Here is a 20089-nt window from a genome sequence, read left to right on the forward strand (position 1 = left end):
AACAGGGTCTCACTGAGTTGCAGAGGGCCTCACTAAGTAGCTGAGGCTGGCTGCGAACCAGGATCCTCCTGTCTCAGCCTCCCAAATGCTGGGATTACAAGCGTGTGCCACCATGCCCAGATCTCTGTAATTTTTTTTTAATGGTATACTGAGGCTATAAGAAAAAGACATGTGTGTGTGTGTGTGTGTGTGTGTGTGTTATGGGAGATTGAGCCGAACACCTTGCACATGCAAGGCAAATGCTCTGCCACCGAGCTACATCCCAGCCCTTTTTATTTTATTTTTGAGACAGGATCTCAGTTGCCCATGCTGGCCTCAAACTGTGGTCCTCCTGCCTCAGCCTCTTGAGTGGCAAGAATTATAGGTGTATGCTACCACATCCAGCAAAATATCTGAGCGTTGATTATTAAGTTGCTAGGTCAAAACAGCCTGCTAATAATAGTTCTTTTTATGGCCAGCAAAGGTCAAATGGTTTTCCTTTGCAAACTTAAAAGATCCTGCAGTGCCTTTGTGAACACAGTGGCTTGGTTAGATTTGAATTTCAGATAGAAAACAGTAATCTTTTTCTTTTGTTGCATTAAACACTTCAACTATTGAACAGGACATATCCTGGAAATGGCTCATTACCTACCTGAAGTTCAAATTTAGCTAGGTGTCCTGTACTTCTATTTGCTAACTCTTGTGACCACACACAGGACACCTTGGCACATAGTTTGGATAGCCCTAGTAGGCCATTTTTTTTTAAATGTTAAATTCTATTTATTTTAAGTGAATAAATCATTTGGGAATTTTAAAAAACTGTTTCAAATATAATTAAAATCACCAAAATACTTTGTAATTGAGTTTATGAGCAGAGATTTAGATTATGTAAGATGAGGTTTATTCTAACAGTAGTCTGGCCTATGCTTGTTGAGCACTAAGTCATATATTGTAGTTTTCCCAATTCACCTGCAGTCATCTGAGCAAAACCTAAGTGCCCAACCAGAATTTCTGGTATGAAGGGCGGCACGGGGCCTGGGAAGTATAGTAGCCAGAGGCCTGCCATGACAGCATGGCATGGTTGGTCCTGTCCTTGCCGTGAGGCCGCAGCAGGCGCCGATGTCCAAGAAGGTATTCATTCAGGGAGACTACAGCAGTGGCACATGCTGCCAGTTCCAGACCAAGTTCCCCGCAGAGCTGCAGAACCGGACTGAAATCGTTCAAACTGAAAATAACCTTTATGCAGAAGCAGAGAAGCTTGGGGGCAAGTGATACCTTGAAGGCTGCTTGGTGTGTTTAACGACACATACCATCGTTTTGTGCATGGAAACCCACTAGGAAAAGGTCCTGAAGAAAGTCTCCAAATATATTCAAGAATAGAATGAGAAGATAATACGCTCCCCAAGGCCTCCTCCTGACAGACCTCATGGAGAGAGGACTTGGAGTTATTGAAATTACAATTTATGAAGACAGAGGCATGAGCAGTAGAAGATAAACCATAGAATTAAAGATTCCACCTCCAGCTGGGACCCTCATCTACCCACTGCCCGAACACAGAGTGTCCCTACCTCCTCTCCGGAGGGTCATTTCTTTGTATCTGCTGCCAGAGCCATGGTGCCCTTTAACGAGTGACTTCTAGTCGCTCAGCATCCACTTTGAGTCTCCAAATTGTGTAGGACTCTCTAATCTTCTGATCCGTTTCAGAAAGAACACAATGAAGCATTTCACTTTTTAAATTCAGAGCAATGTAATAAAATATACAGCTGGTCAGCCCAGCACAAAGTCTTCCTTTTTTGGGGTGTGTGTTTATTGGGTCTCATTAAGTTGTTAAGGGTCTCAATATGTGGCTTTGAACCTGAAATCCTGTCTGTTCCCCAACTACTGGAATTACAAGTATGTACCACCTTGCCTGTCTTGAGTTAGATGTTTTTTAATTTACTTTTTTTTTTTTTTTTTTTTTTTTTTTTTACTTACTAGGACTGAAACTTTTGATTTAGAAAAAGAAATCTGCCAGGCGTGGTGACGCACGCTTGTAATCCCTGCGCTTGGGAGGCAGAGACAGGAGGATCACGCAGGTTCGAAGCCAGCCACGCTGGCTTAGGAGACTCTGTTTCCAAATTTTAAAAGTATAAAATAGATCTGGGAGTGTCGCCCGGAGGTAGAAGGGTTTCCAGGAACCCCAGTACCACCAATTAAAAAAAAAAAAAAAAAAAGGAATAGTATCTCATTGTGAAAAGCAAGTGTGGAGGGTAGAGCTAATATAACCATCAAATGGTAACATTTTTCTTTCAGGAAGCTCAGTGGATATGCTGTATACTTTTGCAAACTGCTCGGGATTGAACTTGATCTTTGGTCTAAATGCACTACTAAGAACAGCCGATCTACAGTGGAACAGCTCCAATGCTCAGCTGCTCCTGGACTACTGCTCTTCCAGAGGTTACAACATTTCTTGGGAACTAGGCAATGGTAAGCATTTCTGGGAACATTTCATTGGTAAAGAGAGTCCTTGGGATTGTGTGTTTCTTTTTATGCCTTTTTCTGAATATTAGCAAATATACTTCTCTCCTGGGCACAATCTTGCAGGTGTTGGACAATACAGCTTTTGAAACACTGTGTAGGAAAAAAAACCTCCTTTATACTTCCCAGAACCTATTGCTAATCCCAGTTTTTATATCTAAGGTTAAAAAAAAAAAAATACTGGGTCCAGCAACCTTGCCAACTCCCAGGCTCCCTTGAGATTTTCAGAATCTCTTAAAACCTATTATGCTTAGCAGGATGGACTCAGCTAAACTGTGAAGCAGGCAGCTTCTTTTTACTCTCCCCCTCCTTTCTCTGTTTCTCAACCTGTGAGTTATTCCCAGCAATCCTGTCCCAACCTTCATCACATGCTCAAACTGTCTAGAAATTGCCAGTCTACAGTACTACTCATGCCAGATTCCTGAGCAGCTCCTCCACTGAGTGCAAAAGAACTTATAAATTTTAACTAGAGTGTTAATGATTAGAGTGTTGTGTTAATATCAATATGTCAAAACATATTGATAGTGCTTTTCTATACTTTAGCCAATGGAATAGAAAAATGAAACGTAATAATATGATAAGCACATGCTACATATGTCAGGTACTGTGCTGGGTATTAAATGCCTTCCTCCTGCCCAGTCTTTGGCTTTAAGTAAATTCTGTTACTAAATACTGAACACAGATGATTTTCCAAATATTGATTTGTCTTTTTTTCAGCCTCCTAAATACTGGGATGACAGGCATGTGCTCCACATCTGGCTGGAATATCTTCTTAAAATGGAGATTTTAGTGTGTGTGTGTGTGTGTGTGTGTGTGTGTGTGTGTGTGTGTGTGTGTGTTTTGCTGAGGATTAAACCCAGAGTCTTTCTACCTCTGAGCTATACCTCCAGCCCTTTGTTTATTTTTTATTCTTTGTTTTTAAACAGGGTCGCTACATTACTGAGAGTCTCACTATGTTGTTAAGACTGACCTCACACTTGAAATCCTTCCGTCTCAGCCTCCCAAATACTGAAATTACAGGCATGCACCACCATGCCCAGCTATGGGGGTTTTGTTTTACTTTTTTTAATTTTGGATTCTAAGTGGTAATTTGGAAAAAGTTGCACTTATATATTACTGTATGTTTGCTTTTGTGTGTGTGTGGAACTGGGGATAGAACCTAGGGGCATCATACCTCTGAGTATACCCCTAGCCCAATTTTTTATTCTCAGTTTTGAAACAGAGTCTCACTAAGTTGCGGAGGGCCTCACTAAGTAGCTGAGGCTGGCAGTGAACCTACAACTCTCCTGTCTCACCCTTCCAAATACTGGGATTACTAGAATGCACCACCACACCCAGTTGTCTGTTTACTTTTAAATAAACAATCCTAGTCCTTGGGAGACTGATACAGTAGGATCACAGGTTCAAAGCCAGCCTCAGCTACTTAGTGAGACCATGTTTCAAAATAAGAAATTAAAACTAGGGCTTCAGGTGTAGCTCAGAGGTAGAATGTCTCTGGGTCCAATCCCTGGCACCACAAAAAGTAAATAAACAAACAAACAATGTCAGCTGGGCATGGTGACATAGTCCTTGGGAGGCTAAGATAAGAGGATCACAAGTTCAAAGCCAGCCTCATCAATTTAGTGAGGCTGTCAGCAACTTAGTGAGACAGTTTCCAAATAAAAAATAAAATAGAGCTGGAAGTGCAGCTGAGGGGTAGAATGCCCCTGGGTTCAACCCCAGCCCCCCACAAAATGATAAGCAAACAAACAAACAATGTCTAGGTAAGTTATTAATTTGAGAATTGTTGTCTTTCAGAACCTAACAGTTACTGGAAGAAGGCTGGTATTTTTATTGATGGGCTACAGTTAGGAGAAGACTTTATTGAGTTGCATAAACTTCTAGGAAAGTCCACTTTCAAAACTGCGAAACTCTATGGTCCTGATGTTGGTCAGCCTCGGGGAAAGACAGTTAAAATGCTGAGGAGGTAAGAGCTAGAGGATACAGATCAACTTTTCTTAAAAATAAATGCTCCTCTCTGATGGAAAATTCAATTGTCTCCATGTTACTAAACAACTTGCTGCCTGACCACCTGGTTGACCAAAAGAGGAAACACTGGCTCAGAATACCAAGGATTCTGGGACAGCTGGTACCTATGATAAGACTTGTTATAATTAGGAAGTTGGTGTTTGATTCTAATGCAGTAGCCAGCCATTTCTAGGGAACAAAACTCCCTTGCAAACACCGTGCATATGTATGAGGACTAAGTGCTAACAGATGGAATGTTTGTTCTAGTTTCCTGAAGGCTGGTGGAGACGCAATTGACTCGGTCACGTGGCATCAGTAAGTGTGTCTCCTGTTCTTACTCCTAGGAAATTAATGCTAGTTTTACTTATCACCAGTTTTCAAAAGGTTATTTCCTCTTAACTGCTAATTGGCTTTAGAGTTCAAATAAGAAACAAATAGTATCTCAAGTAGCATTGTACTGTATTTTAATACTAACAAAAAATGTAATGTTGTTGTAAATAAATTGTTGCTTTCTCTAAAGACTAAGATATACTGCTAATGAACTCAGGGAATAAGTAGCTAACACTAATTCCTAGCCAAGGAACGGGTAACCCCAAACAGAGTGCCTGCACCATAGCTGTCTCTTAAGACAGAGGAACGGATTTCTAGTTGTTTAGATAGAACTGTCTCTTCCCACCCCTGCTCCATCTGGGTCCTTCTCTCATAGAACTTCTGCCTTATTTCATAATAGTGATGAGAAAGGTAGGAAGGAGAATAAGATTGGCAATCGACTCAAGACTTACTATTTTTTGAACATTTTCTGAATAATTTAGCTACTATTTGAATGGACGCATTGCTACCAAAGAAGACTTTCTAAACCCTGATGTGCTGGACACTTTTATTTCATCCGTGCAAAAAATTTTCCAGGTAATAGTCTTTATAAAATTGTTTCTATAAAACCAGAGCCCTTATTTTGTAGTCTAGTTCTACATTATATATATAATATATATTTATAAATATATATTTATATTCATATATATTTGTATATTTACATGTTCTTCTAATTTTAGAGAACAACAGTATGTTTTATTCACTCTTGGTTTTCTCCTCACCATTGGCTTTTACCCATATATGTTGTTTAGAAATTTAAAATACTGCCAGGCGTGGTAGTGCACGCTTGTTATCCCAGCGCTTGGGAGGCTAAGACAGGAAGATCACACAGGTTCAAAGTCAGCCTCAGCTACTTAGTGAGACCCTGTTTCCAAATAAAATATAAAATAGGTCTGGGAGTATAGCCTGGAGATAGAAAAGCCCCTGGGTTCCACCCCCAGTACCACAAAAAAATAACATAAAATAAAATAAAATACTTTCAGTAGTTTTTCAGTTAACTCCCATTGACCATCATAATGGATTTATTTCTATTCCTTCCACACCCTAGTATTCCAGTAAAAGAAAATTGCCCAAGACCTAAATGACTATGACCTTATTTTGTAACTGCACAGCATAGCTGGGTTTGGGAGCACAAGGGCTTGAGTGCTGTTCACCTCAACACCACGTTGCTCAGCTCATTTGCACTTATTCTGGGGCCCTTCCTGTCCTGTAGGTGGTTGAGGAGACGACGCCCAAAAAGAAGGTCTGGCTGGGAGAAACAAGCTCGGCCTACGGAGGCGGAGCGCCCTTGCTGTCCAACACCTTTGCGGCTGGCTTTATGTGAGTGAACTTGTACCGGCCTCAGGGGTTGGGCGGCAGTCATTCTCTATCTGAGTGATGTCAGTCAAAGGCAGTTTTTGTGGCTGAGCACCAGTCTCCGTACCAGATTTTGCATGAAAATGAGTTGTTAAAGCTTGTTGGACATCTTCAGCAGGTGTCTCAAATTAATCCTTGTAAAGGTGGATTGTTTTAGGAAATTTCTTCCTTAATTATGGCCTATAAATATGCCAAAGAAGTCCTCCCTCTAAAGAAGCTCATTGTAAAAGAATGCACCCAGAGCTTGGCTCTGAAATGGACACTTAGTGTTTCTAGCTGTAGTAGGGTTCCCTTAATAGTGGAGAGACTAAGACAGGAGGTCACACCAAAAGGGATGAATTTAAAGACTTACTAGCCAGCATGGTGGCACATGCCTGTAATTCTAGCACGTGGGAGGCTGAGATAGAAGGATCACAGGTTGGAGGCCGACCTCCGCAATTTAGCAAGGCCCTCAGCAACGTAGCAAAGCCCCCAGCAACTTAGTAAGACCCTGTTTAAAATGAAATAGAGCCGGGCACGGTGACACACACTTGCAATCCCAGCATTTGGGAGGCTGAGACAGGAGGATCGCGGTTCACAGACAGCCTCAGCTACTTAGTGAGGCCCTTTGCAACTCAGTGAGACCCTGTTTCAAAATAAAGAATAAAAAAATAGGGCTGAGAGTATAGCTTGGAGGTAGAATGCCCCTGAGTTCCATCCCCAGAACTGAGAAAGAAAGAAAGAAAGAAAGAAAGAAAAGGAAATAAATAAATAAATAAATAAATGGGATGTAGATCAGAGGTAGAATGCCCCTGGGTTCATTTCCAGCACCAAAAAAAAAAAAAAAAAACAACAACAACAAAAAAGGACTTATAAATCATCTCATTATCCAACACTGCAGACGTGACTGCTTTACAGCTCTCTCGGTTCTCTTAGTCTAGTTCTGTATCCTCAGATTGAGGTGCTTCTCTTTCCTCTCCCATCCTTATCCCCCCACTATTATGATTATTATAATCCTAGGATGAAGCACCAATCCTTTATGTTCACAGGGGCATAAAGAATAGAGAAAGGAGCAGAGATGTCTGCCATTAACTAAAGACTTGGCTGCAGGTGATGGGGCGAGAGGAGGAGGTGCTCACACTGGTGCGGTTGCGAGTCCGCCTGCTGCACATTTTCACCTCCGCTGCCTGCAGCCCAGTCTTCAGCCCTCGTCCTGGGTGTCGGGGGTAGCTTCAGGATGAGGACTGGCCTGCAGGGGTGGGACTTGGTCTACTCTGCTTTGCCGACGTTGTCGCCATTCATTGAAATGGTCCATTTGTAATTAATGTCACTCTTCTGGTTTCCTGTTAGATCCTCCCACAGAGGAATAGATCAGAATCGTGTGTTAGTAGAACCGGGTGATTGTTTTTGCAAACCTGAAGAAAGCTGGTGTCTCTCTGTCCCAGGTGGCTGGATAAACTGGGCCTGTCAGCTCGAATGGGCATAGAAGTGGTGATGAGGCAGGTGCTTTTTGGAGCAGGAAACTACCACCTAGTGGACGAAAACTTCGAACCCCTCCCCGTAAGTGACATGTGTGTTTCTGTTTTCATGAGTAGATGGAAGTATGCGCGGGGCCCCCGGTGCTAATTTCCCATACTCATCGTCAGTCTTCTTAATAAACATCTGGCTGTGGTGGTGCATGTCGGTGATCCAGTACTTGGGAAGTTGAGACAGGAGGATGGCAGGCTTGAGGCCAGCCTCAGCAACTCAGCAGGGCCCGCAGCCACTTAGTGAGAGCTGTTTCAAAATAAAAAATAAAATGAGCTGAGTATGTAGCTCAGAAATAGAATGCCTCTGGGTCCAATACCCAATACCAAGGTATAAACTCATGGCTGTTTACACACATACACACACACACACACACACACACACACACACACACACACCATGGGATGATAAGTTGGCAAAAACCTTAAAGATCATTTTAACATTGATGTATCTCAAAGGAAGAAATGAAGAGCCAAGATTAACTTTTATTTACTTATTTTTGTGGTACTAGGGACTCAGGGGTATTTACTGTTGAGCTATACCCCCAGACCTTTTTATTTTTTATTATGAGACAGGGTTTCACTGAGACACCTCCAATCCTTGTGTTAAAAAAGTTAATCACAGGATTAACTTAATGTGGTATGTGTGGAGATGTGTGTGTGTGTGTGTGTGTGTGTGTGTGTGTGTGTGTTACATACATAGGTAGGGTAATTTGAATTGTTTTTGTGGTACTGGGGGTTGAACCCAGGGGCATTCTACCTTTGAGCTATACTCCCAGCCCTATTTTATTTTTTAATTTGAAACAGGGTCTCTTTAAGTTGTGGAGGGTGTTACTAAGTTGCTGAGGCTCACCACGAACCTGTAATCCTCTCTCAGCCTTCCAAGTACTGGGATTATAAGCATAAATTGCCATGCTCGGCTTTAATTTGAAATTTAATGACTTATTTTACAAGATAACAAAATTGAAAGAAAAACCATTTTGCAGGGTTCAGGATGTTCGCTCAGTAGTAGAACACTTGCCTAGCATGCATGAGGCTGTGTGTTCAATCCTCAGAAACACACACACACACACACACGCACACGCACACGCGCACACTGAGTTTGCAAAGCAAAACAAAGTTAAAATATCTATGGTATCAAACTTTCAAAAAATTTTGTGTCATGCAATCATAATTTATTTAACCTTAAAGAGTCAATATTACATATTTATTTTAGACTATTCATTAATAATCTTCAAGATTTTTATGGAAAAAAGTTTTGTTTCCCATCTGTCTCCAACTGTATCTGGTGCTAAACCAGGATATGTAGCCTTTCATCCAAAATAGCACCTGTAAGGTATATATGTCTAAAAATAGGGCCAATAGAAATGTAGCCCTAAGAAACATGACTTTGACTTTTAGGCCTAAAGTGGGTTTGAAGATGTGTGTTTTCTAAAAACAATTCTTTAGGGCATCTTTGAATATTTACATTTAGTCAGTGTTCTACGTTTTCCTTGTTTCTGAAATACTACTAATAGTTGATTTTTCCCATTAGAACCCAAACAAGGTTCAATAACGCATGTGGCTGTTGTCTCTTAAGTCTGTTCATCTGTAAGTTCTCCTCCCTATCTTTTGTTCATTGTAATTTATTAAGTAAAGAAACCAGGTCATTTGTTCTGTAGTGTCTCCTGCCTCCTGGATTTTGGTGAATTTATTCGTATCAGTTAGCATGCTCCTCTGACCTTTGTGTTTCCAATAAACGGGGACAAACCTAGAATAATCTTCTTCTGTGAGAATACTTCCTAGACCATGTTGTGTTCTTTCACCAGGAAACACATGATGTCTGCTTTTCTCACTTTTTGATCTTGATAGCTAATGACAATTGTCTAATTCATTGCTTTATTAGGAGGGCTATAAGGATTTTTTTTTTTTGTTTTTTTGTTTTGTTTTGTTTTGCGGGTCTGGGGGTGGAACCCAAGGGGATTTGACCTCCGAGCTACACCTCCTGCCCTATTTTTTATTCTGTATTTTGAAACAGGGTCTCACTGAGTTGCAGAGGGCCTCACTAAGTAGCTGAGGCTGTCCGCGAACCGTAATCCTCTGGTCTCAGCCTCCCAATTGCTGGGATTACAAGCGTGCGCCACCACGCCCGGCTGGGCTATAAGGTTTTAAAGAAAATTAGTCTTTTTTTTTTTTTTTTTTTTGCGGGTCTGGGGCTGGAACCCAGGGGCATTCGACCTCCGAGCTACACCCCCTGCCCTATTTTTTTATTCTTTATTTTGAAACTGTATCTCACTGCGTTGCAGAGGGCCTCACTAAGCAGCTGAGGCTGTCCACGAACTGCGATCCTCCGGTCTCAGCCTCCCAAATGCTGGGATTACAAGCGTGCACCACCACGCCTGGCTTGAAAATTGTCTTTTAAACAGACCAAATTTTTATTTCAAAAACTTGTCTTTGTGTATGTGAGTTTGAGTATGTATATCAAAAGTTCTAATTTTGAGCTTTAAATTCTTAAATAAAAAGGAAGGAATATTTTAGCTCTCTGAGCAATGGATTTCTGTGTGGTGTGTGTGTGTGTGTGTGTGTGTGAGAGAGAGAGAGAGAGAGAGAGAGAGAGAGAGAGAGAGAGAGAGAGAGAGAAACAGACAGATGACTGAACTCAGGGGCATTCTACCTTCTACCTCCAGACCCATCACCCCCCCTTTTTTTGAAACAGGTCTCACTAGGTGTCTGAGAGTCTCCAACCTACAATCCTCCTGTCTTAGCCTTCCAAGTACTGGGATTACAGGTTTGTACCACCACACCTAGCAAGGATTGCCTTCTTAAAATGGGTCTTCCAATGGCCATGGCCTTCTGAATTACTGAGTCCTCTAGGGACAAAAGCAACAAACAAGATATTGCCCTCAGATTTATGGTGTCACGTTTACCAATGCATAAATAAATAAATACTTAAGAAAAAGAATCCTACTTAAGTACTTCTAGGATAACAGTCTCATTCTTTGTAGGATAACCATTTGCTTGCCACTGATTTTGTTAAGAAAGTAAATAAATATCCATTTTTGTCCCTGCCCTACCCAACCACAATTAGGATTACTGGCTTTCTCTTCTGTTCAAAAAACTGGTGGGTACCAGTGTGTTCATGGCAGGTGTGAAAGGCCCAGACAGAAGCAAAGTTCGAGTGTACCTTCACTGCACAAACACCAACCAGTAAGTACGAAGCACACCTCTAAGCAGCCTTCAGGTTATAACCAAGAAGCATATAAATTCCTAACTAACACCCTATTGCTGTCTATCTAAATAGTGGGTCTAGGCTGCGCCAGTATTCTTTCTTGTTCTTTTGTTGTTGTTTTTATGGTACTAGGGATGGAACCCAGGGGCCTTCTACCTTTGGGGTACACCCCTGGATTATTTTATATTTTATTTGGAAACAGGTTCTCACTAAGTTGCTGAGAGCCTCACTAAGCTGCCGAGGCTGGCTTCGAAACTGCGATCCTCCTGTCTCAGCCTCCCAAGGGTGTGATCCTCCTGTCTCAGCCTCCCACGGGTGTGCCACCATGCCTGGCTTGTTGTTTTTAACACTCATATTGATATCATGCCAGAATCTAACTGTGACAACATTGCTTAAATATAGGCATTTACAGTCTAACAAAGATTTATATAATGATTTTAATTGTCATAAATATAATGGAAATATACCCTGAATTTCAATTAATAAGGACAGTACAAATATAAAAAATAACTACTTCTATATGAAGAGCTAATTCATTGAAGGACTATGAGTGAATATAAATACAAATATTAATGTAAATATATAGTTATATGTATTTATCTGATAAGTACTGAGGAAAAAGAAAAGCAAAAAGGAAGAGTAATAATAACAAGAACTGTCTTATTTTCAAAAGTTGGGACCATAATGTCTACAGTTGAGAGACCATAGAGACTTTTAAAGCCCTACATGCTACCTTTAGGTAGCAAAAATGTTCCTAAATCTCAGGGATTTTCTCCTTTTCTTAATTTTCATTCCCATTAGAATAAAACTCAAATACTAATTCTAGCTAAAATTCCACCCACCATTTCCCACTTCTGCTCACTGGGAATTGTATGGATAAGAAGTAGAAGGGGAATGGTTGGAATGGAAGAATTATGAAAAGTGTCAATAGATTTATTTTTCTTGTTTGTTTCAGTCTTTTTATAAAGCTAGGAGCAGATCCCATTTATATGGTTCATAATTTGAATTCACATGACCCCACAAAATCTATTTTTTACCATTTAACCTTCCTATACTTAAAAATGGGGTGTCTAGGCCGGGCGTGGTGGTGCACGCTTGTAATCCCCGCGCTTGGGAGGCGGAGACAGGAGGATCGCGCAGGTTCGAAGCCAGCTGCGCTGGCTTAAGAGACCCCGTTTCCAAAAATAAAAAAGTATAAAATAGGTCTGGGAGTGTAGCCCGAGGTACAAGGGCTTCCAGGAACCACAGTACCACCAAAAAAAAAAAAAAAAAAAAAAGGCTAACTGGCTTTCCAGCAACTCAGTCTGGCAAAGCTGTGAAGATCTCAGGGCTCTGGTTAAGAAAATGGTAGTGTGAAGAGCAATTTTTTTCAGTGCTGGGGATCAAACCCAGGGCCTCACGCATTCTAGACAAGTGCTCTACCTCCTCCAGCCCCCAAGGGCAATATTTTATTATGCTTTATTATGTTTACTATTTTTATTATGTTTTTAAAATTGGACTAATAATAAATTTAATATTATTATAAAAAAGATACTAAGCCGGACGCAGTGGCACACACTTGTAATCCCAGCATTTGGGAGGCTGAGACAGGAGGATCGTGGTTCATGGACATCCTCAGCTACTACTTAGTGAGGCCCTCTGCAACTCAGTGAAACCCTGTTTCAAAATAAAGAATAAAAAATAGGGATGGGGGTGTAGCTTGGAGGTAGAATGCCCCTGGGTTCCATCCCCAGTACCGCAAAAAAAAAAAACAAAACAAACAAACAAAAAAAACTAATAGGTCCCATCATCATTATGGATACTAATACTTAATATTTGTGATCATGTTTGCACCTAGTTTGTAATTGCTTAAATTAGATAAATACTTTTATTGAATTAACCCATGTGCTTTCAGCCCAAGGTATAAGGAAGGGGACTTAACTCTGTATGCCTTAAACCTTCATAACGTCACCAAGCGCTTGCAGTTACCACATCACTTATTTAACAAGCAAGTGGATAAGTACCTCGTAAAACCTTCAGGACCTGATGGCTTACTCTCCAAGTGAGTGATTTTCCTTGTTCATTTCAATCTCTGATGAATTTACTGGAGGGTGTATCAGAATCGAATTTCAATAGGGAGGGAGAAGAACACAAAAGTCAACTGTTTCAAGTTCTAACCATACTCAGTATTTAGGATGCTTGTATATCAATACTTATCAATGCAAGTATAACTCACTCTGAGAGTCCAAAGCAGGAGGACGTGAATATAAACTAGCAGTTGTTTTAGAGGGTAGTTTATATTTCAAAATGACTTGATATATCAAAATCCACTGCATTTAGATCATTTGCTCTGAAAAGACATAAAGTTTGGTAACCCAGTTACTGAAGTAAAATATACTTATCTATGACTGCTCTTTTTTTTTTTTTCATTTTTGGTGTTACTGGGGTTTCTGGAAGCCCTTCTACCTCCGGCCTACACTCCCAGACATATTTTATATTTTTTTTAATTTGGAAACAGGGTCTCTTAAGCCAGCGCATCTGGCTTTGAACCTGTGCAATCCTCCTGTCTCTGCCTCCCAAGCCCGGGGATTACCAGCGTGCATCACCACGCCCAGCTCTATGACTGTTCTACCTCGCCATGTGAGCTGGGTATGATTTTCCTGACAGCACTGAAGTCATTTTTTATTGAAGTAAGAAAAACGGCCAGAAATGTACCATTTCTGGATTAGTAGTAGTTGGTTCTAATACATTTTGGGTTTAAAAATCAATCATAGAATTCATCTTATAAAATCACATTTTCAACAAAGAAATAATGGCTGAGTCTTACAGAGTTAGGCATGTAGACATTTTAAGATTTCTGTTTAGTGTGTGTTGGTAGGAGCTCTTATCATCATCACTATTATAGTGGGGTACAAAAATATAGAGTTTATAACATTCTCACCATCTTTGTAAATGTTCCATGTATGATTTCAGTGCCTTTAGCATCGGAATGTGAGAAGGTACAGCAAGCATGCTTTCTCCAAGTCCTACCCTCCAAGACAAACATTAACATTGGGTACCATTCATTCATTTTCCCCCAGTGCTTTTTTTTTCTCTAACTATAACTACAATCACATAACTTCTAATGGGAAAAGAGAAGGATCTACAAGTTTTCTAAGCCCCCTTCTACATAGCCCTTAGAGATCTTAATAATAGGCCACATGTTTTATAAAATATCATGGCTTACTTAACATTTTCCTACTGTTTAAACCTACCATCCCCCCATTATAAAATGATGCATCTTTAAGTAACTGATAATTTTTTCTATTTAAGTTCTTACCCTTTCTGAAATGAGTGCTTCTTCGGCTAGTCGTGTCTGATGTTGATAAGGAAAAAGATTTTCTATAATAATTGAGATGCAAGTGACTTAGACCATTTTGTTCAACCACCCATCAAAGGTCATTCAGCTCAGCTTAATCCTCCTCCTCCTCCTCCTCCTCCTCCTCCTCCTCCTCCTCCTCTTCCTCCTCCTCCTCCTCCTCTTCCTCCTCCTCCTCCTCCATCTTCTTCTCCTTCTTTTCTTCTTCTTCTCCTTCTCCTTCTTTTTCATACTAGAGGTGGAACCCAGAGGCTTTCTACCTCTGGGCTATACTCCCAGACATATTTTCTATTTTAGTTGGAAACAGGGTCTCACTAAGTTGCTGAGAGTCTCACTAAGTAGCTGAGGCTGGCTTTGAACCTATGTGATAGTCCTGCCTCAGCCTCCCAAGTGTGGAGATTACAAGTGTGCACCACCACACCCGGCAGCTTGATTATTCTTGTGAGCTCAATTGGAACTCTCAACCTCTCAGGGAAACAGTGTTATTCTCTAAGTCTTTACTTATTACTTTTGTTTTATTCACACACACACATATGTGTATGTGTGTGTTACTGGGGACTGAACTGAACTCAGGGGCATTCTACCCCTGAGCTACACCCCAGCTCTATTTAATTTTTTTATTTTTAAAGAGGGTCTCATTAAGTTGCCAAGGCTAATCTTGAACCTATAATCCTCCTGTCTCAGCCTCCTGAGTACTAGGATTTTAGGTGTGCACAGTGGTGCCTGGCTTTGGTTCTATTCTTTTGAACAGAGGTTGGAAACTATACCTCATGCCTATAAACAAGTGAATTTGGAAGATTACCACCACCACCACCACCACCACCCTTTTCTGGTAGGGGAGGTTGGAATGCACTGTGTTAATTTTTATTTTTAATTGATTGCTAACATTGACAAGTTGAAAGTTACTGAAATATCTAAATCTATAGTTGTGAGTCAGTGTGGGTGTGTGTACACGTGCACACATGCATGCAGATGTGGACAGAACTTACCTTTGACATGCCAAGTGCATGCTGTACCTGTGAGTAACATCCCCAGTCTCCCTAGCTTTTCTTTTAAAACGGACACTTTGTTTTCTCCATAGCTGGAGCTGCATTGGCGTTGTTCATTTGCGGCAGGTCATTGCGCTCTTTAGTTCTCGTGTCCCTTCCTGTCTGTGTCCTATGCCTGTTCTGCCACTTTCCCATCTGTGACTTCCTCAGGCCTGGGGTCATTTGAGTGCGCTGCCCCTAATCTGGAGCAATGCTGAGTACCTCTTTTTCTCCAGGATAACTCTCATATGTTTGAAGGATGTTTGAACTGTCTTCTCTCCAAAAGAAATATGCCCAATTTCTTCAGTGATCCTCCTTTTTTGTATTTACCAGACTCTGTTGCATTCTCATTATGTATGTCATGCTTTATAATTGGAAAACTGGTGAAATTATGGAAAATGTTTTATTCCCCTGACTTCTCTTTGAAATATCTATATTACTTCTACTCTTCTCTCTTTGCATTTTGCAGAAAGTATCCCAGATAAGTTAGATGAGTACACAGTCTAACCTCAGAAAGTTAAACAATGATAAATAAATTTTTAATTAAACAACTTTTGTGTAGTTCCAATACAGGGTCCTGAGTAGTAACTATTTAATAAATAATGAGTGGATATATCTTAACATAAAACTGGACTTCATATTCTTATGCTTTTATTGGTATATTGTAACTTTATTGTGAGATTCAAAATGATAAAAGCAATATATTAGATTTATCTCTTAGATAAAATTTCACTCAACATCCCTAATTCTGCCAGGTATGTTGCTAACTAATTCTTTAAAGCATCACTTCATCTGAAACTTGGCAAGCATGTTTTCTATTTTCTTACCCGCATGTTACTTTCTTAAAATTATAAAATAAACTGCTACCCTCAAATCAAACTCAACATTGGTCATTGCTCAGCCTGATATGGAAATAATCAGTGTATGTTAGGTGTGCACTTAGCATACTTATTGCTTCTTTTAGATATATGTTTAGCTCATTAAAAATATAACCTGATGGGCCGGGCGTGGTGGCGCACACTTGTAATCCCAGCATTCGGGAGGCTGAGACCTGGAGGATCGCAGTTCGCAGACAGCCTCACCTACTTAGTGAGGCCCTCTGCAACTCAGTGAGACCCAGTTTCAAAATAAAGAATAAAAAATAGGGCAGGGGGTGTAGCTTGGAGGTCAAATGTCCCTGGGTTCCATCCCCAGACCCGAAAAAAAAATATGTATATATATATATATATATATATATATATATATATATATATATATACACACACACACACACACACACACACACACACACACCCTGATGGTATAGTACTTTGCCACATTTCTTGACTTGACCATAGCCTCATTAATTCATAACAATCAGTTTCCCTTTGAACGGAGGTAGGAAACTACCCATGCCAAAACCATCTTTAGACTTGTGTGTACTCTTGCAAGACCTTTGATTTCATGCAGAGCAGACTTTACTACTATCATTTAGAGATATTGTTAAGATCTGTTTTTGTTTGTGGTTTCCTGAAGATGGTCATAATACTTCCTCTCCTGCCCTATCTAAAAATGTTGTGATACAGGCATTAAAATAAAAACCAATATATGTGAGTTGAGTCCATTTGCAATGCAGGCTTGTTAGCCTCCAGCACGCCATGGGCATGCTATGGCTATGTCTCAAGTAACTGGACCCAGAGCTGAGGATCTAACCAAGGTTAAAAAGAAACTAATTTTTCTGTTCACTGATCCTTAGCAATGATAGGGAATGAGAGATCCTTAAAAAATGAAACGAATACAGTAATACTGCCTAGAAACAAAAAATTATCCAATGGTAAAAAAATAAGTTAATAAACTAAGGTCTTCATACCATGCATGACCCTGTATGTCCATTAAGTGATATAGTTTAATGGTGTGAACAAATGTATTAAGGTAAGATGTATTGGGGGAAGAAGAATCAAATCTTAAGAAAATATATACAGAGCCAGGTATGGTAGTGCACATCTTTAATACTAGTACGTGGGAGGCTGAAATAGGACAGTCGCAAGTTTGAGACCAGCCTTAGCAATGTAGGAAGATTCTCAGTAACCTAGTGAGAGCCTGTTTCAAAATAAAAAGGGTTGGAAGTGGAATGTCTCTGAGTTCAATCTCTAGTACAAAAAAAAGAGAGAGAATATCAGTAAATATGTATATATATATATATATATATACACACACATAGAAAGATGGAACAAATTTATATAAAAATATTAAAATAGTTATGATTTATCATGTTACTTTTATTATATTTATCTGAAGAACTATGATCATATATGATATTTTATAGTACTTACTATATAGAAGTGTTCCATATACATGACATGCATTACATTAAATATAACTCTGACAGTATAAAAAGCATATTGATAAAATATGAAGATATAAGCATAATTTAGGATTATAAAAGTATCAGTAGAACTGAAGTAGACTAGAGCTTTGCTTCATGAACTTATCTATATTAATCTATTAATTAATCTATATTAATCTGATATATATTAGCTAATATACCAGATTAACATAGATAAGTTTATGAAGCATTAATTTTTTAAAATAAACATATAGGAAATGATACTAGTCTTGAATTTTTTCATTTTTTATTCAGTTTAGAACTTTAATTTCAACATTAAAATACACAGAAAAGACCATGTTTCAAAATAAAGAATTAAAATTGGGCTAGGGGTGTAGCTCAAAGGTAGAATGGCCCGGAGCTCAATCCCTAGTACTACACAAACAAAAAGGTTTTCTTTCACTATAGCAATATGTACTCTGTCAAAATACCTTCCTAACATAAGAAAATGAACACATGCAGAGGGGAGTTAGAGAATTTATGGACATTGTTACAATTAGAAAATTTCATGGACTATCATTTTATGTTAAATTCATGAAACTTATGTTCTGTCCTATGTATCTCCATTTCCTTTACATAAGAACATGCTCAACGTCTTTTCCAGCAATTCCAGTTGTGACAACCCCAGAAGTTATGTCATGTTTTTCCTTCTGATCCCTCCATCATGTTTCCTAGAATAGATTGTGCATGTCTCATTTGCTGCGAAGGACCACTTAGTATTTGAGGCTCTTTGGCCATACAGTCTCTGTCCTGACTACTCTTCTCCACCCTTGAAGTTTAAAGGTCATTTAGGCCAAATACTTCACTGTCGTGGTGTTGAAATGCAAGTTACATGACACCAGCTGCCACAAAAATGTTTTTGGCCTAAAAAAATATGTCGTGACTTTTGTAGGGGTTCAAGGGGCTCCCACGACTTGGCTGACTCGGGCGAATCTTCCCTCTTTGCAGATCTGTTGAACTCAACGGTCAGACTCTGAAGATGGTGGACGAGCACACCCTGCCAGCTTTGACAGAGAAACCGCTCCGCCCGGGAAGTTCGCTAGGCTTGCCGGCTTTCTCATATGGGTTTTTTGTGATACGAAATGCTAAAGTTGCTGCTTGTATATGAAAGTGAAAAGCATGTACTAGTCCTGAGATTAAATATTTCAAGGGTATTGATAAGGGCTGGGGATGCAGGTCAGTCGTGGACCACTTGCCTAGCAGGCTTGAGGTCCTGGGTTTGATCGCCAGCACCACAAAATAAACCAGTCCAAAACAAACAAACAAAAATCAAGTGTATTGACTAAAGCAAACTCAAGCTAGAGGAAGGCAAGACAATTTGTTACAAATCACTAGCAGGAGTTTCAGAGACACTGGGACACTTTCAGAGCTAGATTTAGCATGGTATTTTGACCTAAATAGAACACTGCTAATAATTATATCTAATAATACCATGTGTCAAACACTCCGTTTAGCACATTGCATGTACTATTTTTAAGGTTATTAAAATGTATATGAATGCATTATGGGCAGGAGACAAATAAGTGAAGGATATGTTATTAGTATTACGAGCTTACTTGTTTTTATTTTTTCAAGCCATTAGAAGACTCAGGCATGGTGGGACATGTCTGTAATCCCAGTACTTGAGAAGCTGAGACAGGAGGAACACGAGTTTGAGGCTAGTCTCAGCAACTTAATAAGACCCTCGGCAACTTAGATCCTGTTTCAAAATAAAATAAAATAAAAAGGGCTGGGGATGTAGCTCAGAAGTTGAATGCTCCTGGGTTCAATCTTTAGTACCAGAAAATTTAAAAAAAGATTGTCACGTTCTTTCCTCCATGTGCTGTCTCTGAGAGCTCCTACCAGGAAGAGTTTACTGCACCTTGGAACTGGCTGTAAAAGAGAAACTGCCTATTTGCACCATACCAGAAACTGGATTCACCTGCTGCTCCCCTTCTCTCTGTTCTGTTTATTTTCATCGGCAGTGGATATTGGCACAGATAGACGTGATTTTGTAAAAAAAAAAAAAAAAATGGTGAATGACAACTCAGAGGGAAGGGATCATATAAATTTCAAATGATATTTGCAAAAGACTCTAAATGAGATTGATTTACCAAGAGGAGAAAATTTAGAAAAGATCTGATACATCGTAACCATCTGTTAATATTTACTTTTTCTCTGCCGTTAGTTCCTGTTTCCATCAGAAAGCTTGGGGCTACAAGCAACAGAAAAGTCTGAATCAAATGGCTCAGACAATAAGGACACTGATAATCCCGCCTAGCAACGAGTTCGAGTTGGGCAGAGTATGTCACCAAGGATCCAGGTTCTTCCCCTTGCTCTGCTCTGCCACCTTTAGTCGGCTGGCAGCACTGTGACTGTAGCTGCTTCACGGACCTGTTCAGACCTGGTAGCAACCAGAGGAAGAAATGAGCAAATTTT

The 20089-nt window shown here is 39.9% G+C and overlaps 1 protein-coding gene and 1 pseudogene across 2 annotated transcripts in view; both read left to right on the forward strand.

The window, feature by feature from the left end:
• Positions 1–18779, forward strand: part of HPSE (heparanase) — a gene marked incomplete at both ends in the record, with an annotated part of 45255 nt that extends 26476 nt beyond the window's left edge. Inside the window, 9 exons of the mRNA XM_080698064.1 lie at positions 2272–2445; positions 4294–4462; positions 4771–4818; positions 5316–5409; positions 6086–6192; positions 7653–7767; positions 10801–10919; positions 12836–12982; positions 18620–18779. Coding sequence (XP_080554190.1) covers positions 2272–2445; positions 4294–4462; positions 4771–4818; positions 5316–5409; positions 6086–6192; positions 7653–7767; positions 10801–10919; positions 12836–12982; positions 18620–18779 — 1133 coding nt within the window. The remainder of the gene's footprint in view (positions 1–2271; positions 2446–4293; positions 4463–4770; positions 4819–5315; positions 5410–6085; positions 6193–7652; positions 7768–10800; positions 10920–12835; positions 12983–18619) is intronic.
• On the forward strand, positions 1057–1474 carry LOC308264496 (golgin subfamily A member 7-like; annotated as a pseudogene). Its single transcript has one exon. The product of its transcript is annotated as a golgin subfamily A member 7-like (transcript).
• Positions 18780–20089: the final 1310 nt, after the last annotated feature.

This window comes from Muscardinus avellanarius (genome assembly GCF_963383645.1).
Source record: "Muscardinus avellanarius genome assembly, chromosome: 6".
Taxonomy (NCBI): Eukaryota; Metazoa; Chordata; class Mammalia; order Rodentia; family Gliridae; genus Muscardinus; species Muscardinus avellanarius.